The sequence below is a fragment of the Tauraco erythrolophus genome, chromosome 4 (genome assembly GCF_009769465.1).
Source record: "Tauraco erythrolophus isolate bTauEry1 chromosome 4, bTauEry1.pri, whole genome shotgun sequence".
In the NCBI taxonomy this organism is placed as follows: Eukaryota; Metazoa; Chordata; class Aves; order Musophagiformes; family Musophagidae; genus Tauraco; species Tauraco erythrolophus.
The window spans coordinates 55,114,957-55,128,037 of NC_141468.1; the positions used below are offsets into that span (position 1 = coordinate 55,114,957).

At 40.2% G+C, this 13,081-nt stretch overlaps 1 protein-coding gene across 16 annotated transcripts in view; it reads right to left on the reverse strand.

Annotated features, from left to right (window-relative positions):
- The window catches only part of ANKS1B (ankyrin repeat and sterile alpha motif domain containing 1B), a 476,662-nt gene that overhangs the window by 43,506 nt on the left and 420,075 nt on the right, over nt 1-13,081 (reverse strand). For 8 of the 16 annotated variants that reach the window (XM_086610938.1, XM_086610942.1, XM_086610943.1 and 5 more), the window contains 2 exons: nt 11,300-11,407; nt 5,760-5,939 (listed from right to left, as the gene is read on the reverse strand). The exons of 3 other annotated variants lie outside the window; for them this stretch is intronic. In XM_086610938.1, coding sequence (XP_086467064.1) covers nt 5,760-5,939; nt 11,300-11,407 — 288 coding nt within the window. The remainder of the gene's footprint in view (nt 1-5,759; nt 5,940-11,299; nt 11,408-13,081) is intronic. 5 more of the 16 variants (XM_086610951.1, XM_086610950.1, XM_086610949.1 and 2 more) reach the window with 1 other exon arrangement.

A 13,081-nucleotide genomic window follows, 5' to 3' on the forward strand; every position in this document is an offset into this window, starting at 1 on the left:
CCTCCTCCATTTTTCATACAACCTTTCCAACGTAGAGCTTCTAGCTCACAAGACTGAGTGTGAAAAACAGTAAATTAATAAAGAACATCTGTCCCCTTCTTGAAAGAACATCTGTCTCCTTCTCGGTGCAGTATTTATGGCTCTAGTTTGGATCATCAATACCAAATATAGAAGCGGCTTCCTTAATTCCATATGCTGAAGCAGCATGTAGGTATGATCCACATCCCACGACTTTATTTCTAAAATGCTAGCTTCTGTAACATTCTTGAAAAAAGTCTCATCTTTCTATTCAGGCAGAAATTACTTAAATTTTTCATAATCTCTTCATCAGTTTACTTGTCCATTAAATACACAATACTCAAGGGATTTACAGATGAAAGTCTGCTAAAATCTAGAGTTCAAGATACAGCCTTCTATGGCATTAATATCTATCTGAACTAAAAAGACAACTGTCTGTAACATCTATATCATGCAATAAAAATAGATTAAGTGCTTTTCTTCTGATGTTAAAGTGAAAGTCTTCATAGTTCAGTCATCTTTCCATATTAAAAATAAAATGCACCTAAAAATATGAACCTTAGAGCATTTTGCTTGGATTTTACACAGTTGTCTTTAAAATGGCTGGCTGTTCGTCCTCCCAACATACACTATTTTACGCTTATAAAAAATGAAAGTAAGAAACCTTAGAAATAACAACAGAATCAAATAATCTAGACAACTGTATTTTTATATTTATTGCTTCTTAAATCTGCTAGTAAAGAATTCTGTTATTTTACCAGTCATTTCAACCATTGATAAACCCCATTCATCATTGCTTCTTAGATAATCTCATTTTACACACCAATATTCTCCTGGGCATATTTTCCTTCATTCACCGTAATCTTTAAATCCTTACAAAGCAGAGAAGGAGACAGGAAAACAAACAGGAAATAAGCAAATAGAAAAATGTCATACTGTGGTTAAAAGTTAAAAAACTCAAGCTGGGTCTTACAAGACAAGAGTTTATTTTTGGCTTCTTCAAACTTTCAGTATCATCTCAGTCAACCACAACAACCCTGTACCTCAATTTTCTCACTGTAAAATGGAAAATACGATTTTAAACCATGTAGCCCCACAGTGCACTGGAAATATGAATGCATTAGTATCTGTGAAGTTTTGGAAGATATTATTGCATTGAAGGCATTATTTCAGAAAGCACCGAAATTATTTCACAATTTTCCTATAAACCTGCCTTCGCTAATTCTCTCTCTTGTTTTTATTACACTTTTCCTCTATTGCAGGCAAAGGATCACTGGTACTAACTCCATTTAAATGACTGTCTCCTGCATATCAATCCTAATCCTGCAATGAATTATTGCATCTCACAAACAATGTTACAAGGCAGAATTCCAACAACTGGAGTAGCTTTACTTCAAACTTACTACCCAGTCATTACAATGACCTTAACTTTAAGTTATCTTGTGTTTTAGAAAAATAAAATAAAACAAAATAGCAACATGGGACCAAAGAACCCAGAAAGGCTTTCAAAATTAAGACTGGGTTCAGCATCTCTGGGAAAGAACTCCTCCTGCCAGCCTTTGTGAATAATTTTTCCAACTCTCTGAGTCCTTAAAGGATGCTCTTCCTTCCATCACAGCCCACTGGGGTGTCCCCCATATGGGCCTTGACTAGGTTTATCCTACCAGAAAGCCTACTCTGACTCATTACCAGTTTTTTCTCTCAGAGGCAGACACAGCCCGGAGCTTTACCTGGAGCCCTAAAGAGTTGCCCGCCTCTCGAAACAACAGACTTCTCCCATCTCGAGGTGCACTGCAGGTTCAGCCCCGTGGGGAGAGCGTGTGTCAGCACCGAGGTGATGCCTGACCCAGCTCTGCTTCTGCACGGAGCAGCGTGGGCAGAGGTGCTGCCCACACCTCCCTGCCCACCTGCCATGGGAAAGATGCTTTCGGCCCTCGCTGCCAGCTCAGGGCGGGCTGCAGCGCTCTGAACACCACAGTGAGAGGTCCGATGGACCACACTGGCTGAAAGCACTGTGTTATTGGCTGGAGCAATAAATAGCAACAGTCTTGGGGCTGGCAGTCTGGGGTATGCTTGCAGCTAGTACCTAAAGCTTCTCTGCTGCCTGGAGAATCACAAATCCTAAAGACCTGATATTTTACTTGGTGTATTTTAATGAATGTAGCTATGCTTCCTTTTAACCTCCAAAGCTATTCCCTACAAATATATGCTTCCTCCCACTCCCTCCCTCCTCAATTTCAGGGGTGAATGAAGAGTCCAATCCCTTCAATGGGACATCTCCTATTGATTTTGGTTCTAAAGTCCTTAAGCTTTGCCTACATGATTTCACTTCTATTTTAAAAGTTTAGGCAATCTTAAGAGCAACCTCAGTTATTTTAAACTACGTTAATTTGATTGTATTAATCTACAGTTTGCAGGCTCAGAATTCAAAATCCACAGTCAAAGACGAATTAGACTATTCAATCCTTTCTGGATTTTGTGGGGTTTTTTCCCTTTTTTTTTTTTTTTTTTTTGAAAACAAACCATCTAACCACCTTCTGTATTACCTTTTTGGCAATTGTGATTTATCCAACCAGATGTCAAAGACTTTCAAAGTTGGATGACCAACTGGAGAGCTGGATGACTAAACCTATTCCAGTGGGGAATCTAAATTGGTTAGACTCATTGTTTATATTAGGATTTTCCCCTCTTAGGTCACAAACAGCCTGCAAGGGAACTGTGAATGAAGGTACACACTGGCCTTGAGACAAAACCACCCACATTAAGTAAATTTAAATCAGTGCTTCCTCCAGGAAACAAAGTGTTGTATTACTTACAAGCAGATTTGATTACGGTTTAGAGAATTGTTTAAACTCATTTAGTAGACCAAAGGAAACAGATTTAAACTGATGTGCTCATTGTTTTAACAAACACTGGTTGATATCTGATGCAAAGATCAACATACTTGACTCCTATGTAAAATTTCAGTGAAAACACAGGACATAGTAAAGATGGAAACATCAGATCTCACCATTTTCTCAAAATATCTTCAGATTTTAGATTCTGAATTGAAGCTAAAAATAGTCTTATCCTAACATTTCTGAAATAAAATGAAGTTCATGAAAGCAATACCATGAATAAGCTCACAATACCGTGTTGGCCTCTCTCTTCAAGGCCATTAAAAATATCCATCAGTCTCATTGTCAAAAACACACCTAAAACCTGTTCAAAAAATCACAGCAGAGATGTCTTTATGCACATCTGTCCACTTTAGCATCCAGTAAACATGCAGATTCATACAGCAGCATGCAAACAGCCTGGCAAAGAAAGGGTTAAGACAAAGAATATCCTCAAAGCAATTCCAATAATCTTTCTAGATCATTCTTTTTGTGAGAAGTATTCTAGCTGGAAAGCTGGACTGCTATCAGTTCAGAAGTTGCTGTTTATCTGACATAAGCCAAAGGAACCTTCAAACTGCAAGGAGGAAGTCGCTAGATAAAAAAACCAACATGGAGCAGAAGGCTGACGTTAGGAACTGATTAGGTCTCCTTTATTTTCCGGAAACAATTATTTTACCTTTAATTTCAAAGGGGCTTTGGGGGAAAAGATTGAAGGAAATATAGTTCATTTTAGCAATGCACATATTGCGAAAAATAAATTTAAAAATCTATTTTTGGGCTAGAATGGTTGAAGAAATCCCTGATTAGCCTCTTAATGGGGTGAGTCCAATTTAGTGAGAATGATCACCAGAGGGAGTCATTGACTTTTCCATTAAAGTCAAAGAGAATTTTACATACATCGGGACTGCAGAATCTGGGGGCAGAGCTGAGAAAGACTCCAAACAGATTGGAGTTCAGGGACTAACACAAAACACGGTTTTATTGATTTCATCTGAATCCATTTTCCCCTTTGGAATCCCAAAGGACAACTGCTATATTCCACAGTGAAAGTTAAAGAGAAGGCACTGAAGTCATTGATTCAGTGGGTACACACTCCAATAACAACAAAAAAGTCCCAGCACTTAATTGGTTTTAAAGTGGTTTGGAGTGGTATAAGTACTAACTGTTCAGTTTTCTCTTTGGATATGCAACATATCACAGTCCGTTTGGAAAGGCAATTTTTAACAGCCCAAAGACAATCTCCAGGTGCCATACATGAGAGTGTGTCATACCTCTTGGGAACATCAGGACTTCAAACATGAAAAGAAAAGAGTGAAAAGGAGACAGGAAGAATTGCTAGTACTTTTTTGGGGCTTTTTTTTTTTTTTTTTTTTCTTCCATGTTAGTGACCAAAAGAGGAAGTGAGGATAGGGATTTGTGAACCAAATGATAAAACAAACTAAGTAGATGAACCAGTCTACTCAGCCATGAATAAGCATGTATTTCACACTCAAACACCTAAATTGACCTTCAAAGAACTACTTTCATGTTAAGAACGGGGCTTTTGCTTGCTTCAGATCAACCTTGTTCTTGCCACAAAAGCCCAGGAGACTTTGGTTTGAAAACAAACTCATTCACTAGGCAACTTTCCCCTTAATTCTGTACAATAAGATTATACAGTAGAAAATTAGGAGATTAACAAAAGGCAAGGAAACAGCCCCACCCAACCAAATGCAATTTCACTTCTCTAGAAATGTCCTCTGAACAAATGGAATTCAATTTGTTTCTGTGTTCCCAGGTAACGGCAGCACCTTGTTTTGCTTGTTTATTTAATTACTTCTTGTTCATGCAATTAGCTGAGAGACTGCAGCCTTTTGTTCATTACGTTAGCCATAACACAGTTATTTGCATAGCTGTTTCCATTTGAGGCTGAATTTTGGATAGAGGCTCTATTTTGGGCTGTGGCAGGCAGAGAACCGCTGGGAAGCCTCTACGCAGGGTGGCATGCAGCAACCTGCTCCTTCATTGGAGCGAGTCGCTCCGGGAACCACCCTGGCTGCCCATCTGCTTCTGATGGCAAATCAAAGCCCCATTTCCAACACGCGCTGCAAAGCACCGCATGGTGTAAGATCTGGCTGTCTTTCGTCGTTACGTACCACCAAAAAACAGCTGAGTTCATCCTAAAGCATTTTCGCCAACAAGCTGTCCAAGCTTAACTTTACTGCCCTTTAGAACGGTACAAGACATCACTCTGGCCAATGTATGCTTGATTTAAAATCAGCAGTACTCTGATTGTGGTTGAGTGGAAAAATTTAGAGATAGAGGCTACTTTAGGCTTCCTTTCATGAACAAGTTTGATTGAACATCCAGTTGAGCCTGTGATGCTCAAATGAATTGTTGCACAGTTAAATTAGTTTTTTAAAACACTCAAGATATATCCCCAGATCACAAAATTTAGCAGACCGCTGACCCCGTTCATTAATAAATGCAGCAATCACCAGCCCCCAAGTCCTCTGAGTTTCTGGCAGTGAACTGATGTCAGTTATTTTTTATCTAGGTTGCTCAGAAATTGACGAATCTGCACCTTTTTACAGAAACGAGAGGCAGTCAGTGCCAGTGGGAGGCTGCATGCTCTGGTGCGCAGGAGGCACCTTCATCTCAGCCTCCAGGCACCTAAGCACCCCTAAAACTCTACCTCTCAGGAGAAACCGCACACCAACTTACACTATTTGAAACATAGAGAACTAGAACAGATGGCTTGGAAAAATTACCAATCTTTGCAGTTTACAATTCAGCCTTCATGACCCACAGCTATGGTTAGGATCAGTTCTGCAATCAATTGCAGCAAGGTGCAGCCTTTTAACAGCATCGTTTTAACCCTACCTGTGCCATCTGCCTCTCCAGCTTTGACCGGGGAATATCATCAAAATAGTTTTCATTTCTTCTTCTCCTTGCATCGCCCTGCATGATAATGTGGGGAACGTCCAGGGAGCCACCAGTAGTGAAAGTGCTTTGGCTAAGTGATGGAGACAACTGAGGAGGAGTGTGGTTACCGCTGGGTTCCTGGACAGAGAGGAGAAAAACGTGGCATCAGAAGAACAGAATATTGCTGACTTCACACATTTAAAAGTGTATTTGAATTATTCATACCATAAAAATTAAGGAGCAATTCCTGAAGTAGAGGTTACCATCGATGAACTTTTGAGATTTGATAACTAAGGTGCAGAGCCCACGTGGAAGGAAAAATACTTCACTGTTTACATGAACTAGTGACAAATTCCCTCTCCAAAACCTCCTTGTGCAACACATACTCCCTTCTAGGACTGCTAGAGAGATAAAACAGTGAGTTACTTCTTGTCAAGGCCCAAATAAAGCCAGGATTTAGGACTAGCTATTTGTAAGGCGAAATACATTCTCACCACTTCTGAGCAGCCACTCTAAGCAGTGAAAGTGATTTGAATGTGATTTGAACTCTAGCAACATCTCTTGCTGGAAAAAAGAAATGCACGAACATTTACAAAATACAGACATGTTGTCTGCAATTTTTGTAGGTCTTGGAGAACATCTGTTCTGCAAGTATCCATTGAAGTACAGGATATCAGAAACAAGCTAAACAATTCCTAGAATGCATGAAAGCATCAAATATTTTACCAGGCTCTTCTTGTAATGTGTGTTGAACTGTGACCTCATATCAGTCTGTGTGCAAACACCACAGCGAATTGATACATGAACTCTAATAAACAGCTAAACATGTCCTCTGGATCATACATTTTGCCAGGATCTGCCAACACACAGCTCACAGCCAGCCACAGGATGTATGTTTGGAAACACCTATTCTCATGCACATCACATCGCTTGTTCAAACACCAGTTACAAACATTGGTGCCTAGCTCCACCGCTCAACGCTGTCTCGGAGATGGCAATCAGCAGGAGCAGAGCTACAGCGTACCGGCCAGGCAGTCTGCACACATACCACCCCAGTGTGGACTGTACAACACTGTCATAACAACTGGATGAGGAAACATCTTCCTTTCTCATGATGTAGGTTACTGGGCTCAATTTATCTGTCACTAGAGACCTCTCTGATAGTTAAGTTCTTTGGAGGCATAATGGAGCCAGGAGTATGTTTACACAGTGCAGACCTTGTCTAAATTACCTATTGCTCTAATACTGTGCTTCAATACTGAAAAACAAGAAGGGATCTGAAGATTAGAGGAAGCAAAGACACGCTCCATTGTGCACGGAGGGTAAAAAAACTTACCTTTTTGTTTAAAGAAAGAATTAAAGTGGATATTTCATGCCCGATTACATTGTAGCAAACCTAATTCTGCAAAGCATCAAGGTACTTTGCTACACGCTGTTAAGAAACAAGATCTGGTGTAAGAAACCAGAGAGCTGTAATCTCCTCCAAATGGAAAGGAAAGTTGCAATTCTCTGTATGCGTTCAAGTGATAGTAACATCTGATATTAATATTTGAAGTGTAGGAGTCTATGTGACATTATTCCTTGCAATCACAGTAACAGATTAGTATTCTTCATGTTGGTTGGCTAAACCCAGGGATATATAGTTGTGTAGCAACTTTTAATTTACTGCGGTTGTTTTTTTTTGGTTTTTTAATTCTCTAGCTTTCCTATGATCCGAGACAAGCACTTGACGTTTCCCAGGGCAAATAAAGGAGTGTTTTCCTCTTAGGAATAGCCTTTTTTCCTCCCTCAAAAAAATCCACCTACATTTGGCCTAGTTAAAAGCTTCTGAAAAGCTGTAGTCTGCACATGCTCAGAAGATTTTGTGAGGCATAATCTTGAAAATCTACCCTCCACGGACCCAACTCCGAGTAGATGGTGCGCATACCTCTGCCCTGAAAATAACCTGAGTACAGGGGCACCAAACGAGACCCTTTCTACTGACTGTTACTTGCTGCTCCACTCCAGACAGATAGGTAACCTCTCTCTGCTCTGAATCACAATTCACCCACCATTAGCAGACTGACAGGGCCATCAGCGCATCAAAGTGACAGGTGACTGTGCAATGGACATACAGATTCCAGCTCTCATTGAGCTTTTCATATTTTATCAAACTGCATATAAAGAGGAAATTCGCTCAAGAGATCCATATCGGAAGATTGCTGGCAAGGCAATACCGACAAGAACTACAAAGTCAAGGAATAAAAGAATTACTGTGCCTCTGCATTATGGAACAGTATGTAATTGTATGATTTTATGCTATTTTCTCAAAGTTGCCCTTCACAGCACAGATGGATCCTCAACTGTGCAGCATGTTGTTATATACTCAGCACTGTGTTATCATTAGTTATCGTGTAGTTGGTATTTTATTCTCACCTCGTTTCATGGCCTCAAACCCCTTCCCTAAACTCTATTCAAATCCTGCTCTGAAGATAGGGTGAGTAATATCGTCATTTTCATGATGCTCGTAAGTGCTTTTACTAACGTCAATCAATATATTTTCACCACACCTTGTAACTTCTGGCATTTTATAATCACCACTTTAGTGTGGGGGACCTGAGACACATAGGCAAAGGTTAAAAAACATCAGACATCTTGGATGCCCAATTACAATATCTATTGCCTGATTTTCCAAGTGCTTGTATTCAAAACTCCACTTCTATTGATCTAATTTGCAGCACTGTGTGCTCAGCACTTGTATAAATCAGACTCCAGACTCCAGTCAAATATGCAGAATGTCAGTAACATACAATTAGTGACTGTTTATGAGGCAATTACCTAAATAACTTACCAAGTGTTATCCAAGGGCTTTGTGGCAAAAGCAGGTGTAAATCAGTATTTTCATAGCTACAGCTATTTCTTTAATCATGAGTCTCTCTCCCATTCTTCCTTCATTCCTTTTCCTCACTCCATACCTGCTTTCTCATCTCCTTAACAAATCTGCAGACCAGGCATGGATGCTCGTGCAGGTGCTAACCTGCCCTCAGTACCGTGCCACTGTTAGTCACCAAGTATTCATATCATGTTTCCACTCTGTGGTGAATGCATGGATACGTATCCTGCAGGGATGCCTGATCATATATTTCACTATTGGAATCTGCTTAATCCCCACCTCTCAGTCCTGCCGGTCATGTAAAGCTGTAACTGCAGAGGTCAGGGCTGGAAGGGAGTTGAAGAGATCATTTCCCAGGCTGCCTAGGTGCACCTCATGCCTCACAGATGTTTCTCTAAACAGTTCCTAAAAACAGGAATTCTCTCTAGCGAACTAATGCTTGTGTTAAACTATCATTACTATTGCAACGCTGCTTCTTCAAATTTTTAGCCTAAATTGTTCTTCCTTCAGTTTAAATTCCAGCCTCCAGTGCTGACTGGGTAAGGATAGGGTTCCATGAAAAACATGGCAACTGGTCCTGTAATTAAAGATTATAATGCACTCAAGGAAGGAAAGCAAGATTGCACAGATAACCTGAGATCCAGCATTTTCTAACTTTCGAGTATATGACTGAAATCAAAATAACTTTCCCTTAGTACACAGTTATTGTAGGAATAACCTATTTTATGGATATTTTTAATGTTTGTTGTTTTTCCTCAATATTTAACCATTTTTTCCTTTGAAATATTTTAAAAGCTAATACAAAAAGAGACAAACAAGATGAAGTGTTATCCATGCTTAGGTTGACCTAGGGACCTTAAAAGTAGACTGTTTAAATAACAAACTATCTTTTCCACTGATCTAGAGCAATCTGATCTAGCGGAAGGCATCCCTGCTTATGGCAGGGGATTTGGAACTAGATGATCTTTAAGGTCCCTTTCAACTCAAACCATTCTGTCATTCTATATAAATCAATCTTCTAGTAGCAGCAGACAGTTTATTTAAACCAATCTTCAAGATAAAAATTATTGCAAACTACAGACTAAATACTATGTCCTCATTTCATGTGAAATGGCATGGTAGCAGTCGATGAGAAAGAAAACCTTAATCCAAACTTGTGTCCCCCTCTTTAGGATTCTCTGTAAAGACTCCAATACCATGAGGTGAGGAACGACATTCAGCACTTGCCTGCATCTGTAGCTCTAGCTGTGGAGCAGCAGACTACTTTTTATCATTTTGGCTACAGATGGAGGACATCCAATTTTCTCTTCACTACTAACTGAGAATCTACAGTCCTAACTGATAACATGGGCTGTGGAAATTTTCCCACCTGCTGAAGAGGAACTAATTCCCCAGTCCAGAGCACTAAAAGTACTGAGCAACAATGTGCGACTTCTAAATGATTCCTCTTTCCTGGGAGTGTTTTTAACACCTGCCATGCATCAGGAATCATTCATTTAATACATAAAAAACAACATACAAGAAAAATACCCATGTTTGTGCAAAGTGTGTCAGAGCAGAATGTTATTGACTTCTGAGACCCTTTTCAACATGGCATTAGGAATAGGATGGATTTGGAGGGGGTGGATCTAAATGTCTATATGTGGCATCTGAGAATAAGCAAGGTGAAAATAGGCTGGTCACAGAAATTGTAAGTGTATGTAAAAATAAGCCCTCATTCTGTCTTTCTCTATTTCTCTTCACACCAGGAAATTTAATTTGGGAGCACAGACACCCTGACATTTGGAAATTTAGTCCCAAATGAGATTCCAGTCAGAAATACAGCCCCATGAAAATAATTAGATCCAATGAAATGCAAAAGGTGTGACCTAAAATATCAAAATAAAAAGTGTTGATATGAACTCCCTTGGAGAGAACACAGTAGGAATGGGTCATCAGACCACAACTGGGTAAGGGTAACAGACAGCAAGGAAGCAAAGACATTAGATTGGAGAAACCCAGTGAAGGTGGTGTAATGAGAGGAGATTAACTCTGATCAAGTGTGGAAAAACCCCAGGGACATTGCAACAAAGTTTCTGAAAGAGGGAATACAAATGAAAATTTAAAATACGATAAAACTTTTGTTACATAGAAACATCTTAATGGCACTGGTATCTCAAGAATTTCAAAGAGGCTCTCTTTAAAGAAAGCATGAAGTGTAGGTCTGAGAAGTAAGCGCAAGCATTTGAAAACGTGAAAGGAAAATGGTAACTCTCCTTCCACAACATTGATCGGCTGGGCTGGGTTTCCTGTGGGCAAACGTAGATGTGCAGCTTGTACACACCTGGTCCTGAGCTAGTTTCTTGAGCAAAGAAGATAAGCTGGTACTTCTAAGATACCACTTATCTCATCTTAAGCTAGATGTCTGAAACAGGTCAGATGAATCACCCTGTAAAAATGTCAATTTATCTTTGCTGGCTATATGGGGAGGTGCTACTGAGCAGGTCAGCCTAAGACATCTACACTGTAAAACTTCTAAAGTGAGGTAAGTTGAACCCCACTCAAAGTGGCTGTTGTTTTCATGTGAATGTTATGAAACACTTCCTGACTTTTCAAAAAACGCAAACAAATTTTCATGGGGACTCACCCTGAGGGTTATTGACCGAGGTGGTTTCTGAGGAGGATCTTCGTGAAGCCTGTCTCCCAAAGATGCCAGAACGCGCTTTCGGTGGCCAATCAAGTTAATTTTTAAGACCTGAAATTAAAACAAAAATACATAATTAAAAAGAACACATTGCAATCACTAAATGAAGATCCATTCAGAGTGAAGCCATCTTCTCTTTAAACTATTTAACAAGTTAGCCCCCCACATAGGCTAAGCAGAGTTCAGTATGAGGCAAACAGCAGAGAAAACAAGAGGCTAGATTAAACAGAGGAAAAACCCTGTAAAACGAAGGAATAAACCAAAGCAGGTATAGATGTGGAAAACTGAAAAAAAAAAGAAAAAAAGAAAAAAGGCTGAAAATGAGTAAGGAGGAAAGAAAAATGAAACAGGAAGAGAAGGCAGCAGAGCAGGAGCAAGGGAAGAGGAGGAGGAGACTGGAGAAGGAAATGTAGAGGTGCAGGCAAACGACGAGTGATGAGGATTAAAGGGATTCACGGGACGGAGGAGGAAGAGAGTGAGGAACAGCCAGTGAATGCTTAGGGAGGGCAAGAAGGGAGAAAAGGAACCGCACAATGAATAAACGTTATCACTTTTAAATCTATTCACCACGCCTTTCATGGGTAATCTCTGAATGACACGTACAATTTGCATTATCGTGTAGAATCATCCTTGCATAAGAAACACAGGATGGACAAACTTTGTCCTGAATATCTATTACTTTTATCAGATGCAACGAAAATCTGTTGCACACAAACGTGACCATCAGTGGACAGGTTCAAATATCTTGTGCTTGTCCAAACTCCAAGAACGCTGCCAAAAAGGTGTTCCAAGCTCACTGCAACTACTCCCCACTTGTGTTTCTGTGTGTCCCTGCCGCATACAAAACCACCACTGCTCTCAGCAAAACAGAGGGCAGAAGCAGCAAGTTGTGAACTTAAGCATTAAAAAATAGAAAAAATAAACCATATTTTGATGCTATTTTTTAATGGCTACAATGGCTTTAAAGTGTAAAGCAGCCCTAATTGTAGAAGGAAGCCTCTGCTCTGCAAACAGCAGTGTCCTCACATAACTCTTCCAGACTGTATATATGGTTTCATACACCAGAGCTGCCTTCATTCCTTCTCAGAAGACAGTACTTCCAGCTATATTTAGGACCACCGTGTATCAGCACCCTTCAGCTGAGAGGAATTTCTCACTCAACCTAGAAAAAGTAATAGTCCCCCAAAAAACCCTGAAAATGCTACCTCTTAAGTGAACAACCACCTCAGTTTAAGCAGTACCACTAAGAGCTGCCATTCATGAGAACAAACAAAACCCAAACCCCAGCAACTCCCCTATGACATCTCTTAGATCCAGTGTCTCAGGATACAGCAACACGCCATCATTATTCTGGTGGGTGAACTCCTGTCTATTCATGGGCAGGTGGATTTGTCCACCCTTCCTCTGTGGGATGTTTCTGCTGACATTTTTGAACACCAAGAACATCTTCTTTGCCCCCATCTACAAAGCAAAGGGTTGCAACATGAAACAGAAGGAGGTCTTCCTCTCAGAGACAGCTTCCAGGGTTGTTGCAGATCCTGCAGCTGAACAGCAGACCCAAGTCGCGGAGTCCCACAAGTCTGCTACGTGCTCTCCCATTAGGCTAAATTTACAGAAGCACGAGTGAAGCCAAGATAGCTCAGCAGACACGAAAATGCTGAAGGCATGCAGGAGACTTAGTTATGTATTCAGTATACACTGAAAGTTAAACAGAAGGGTGCACAG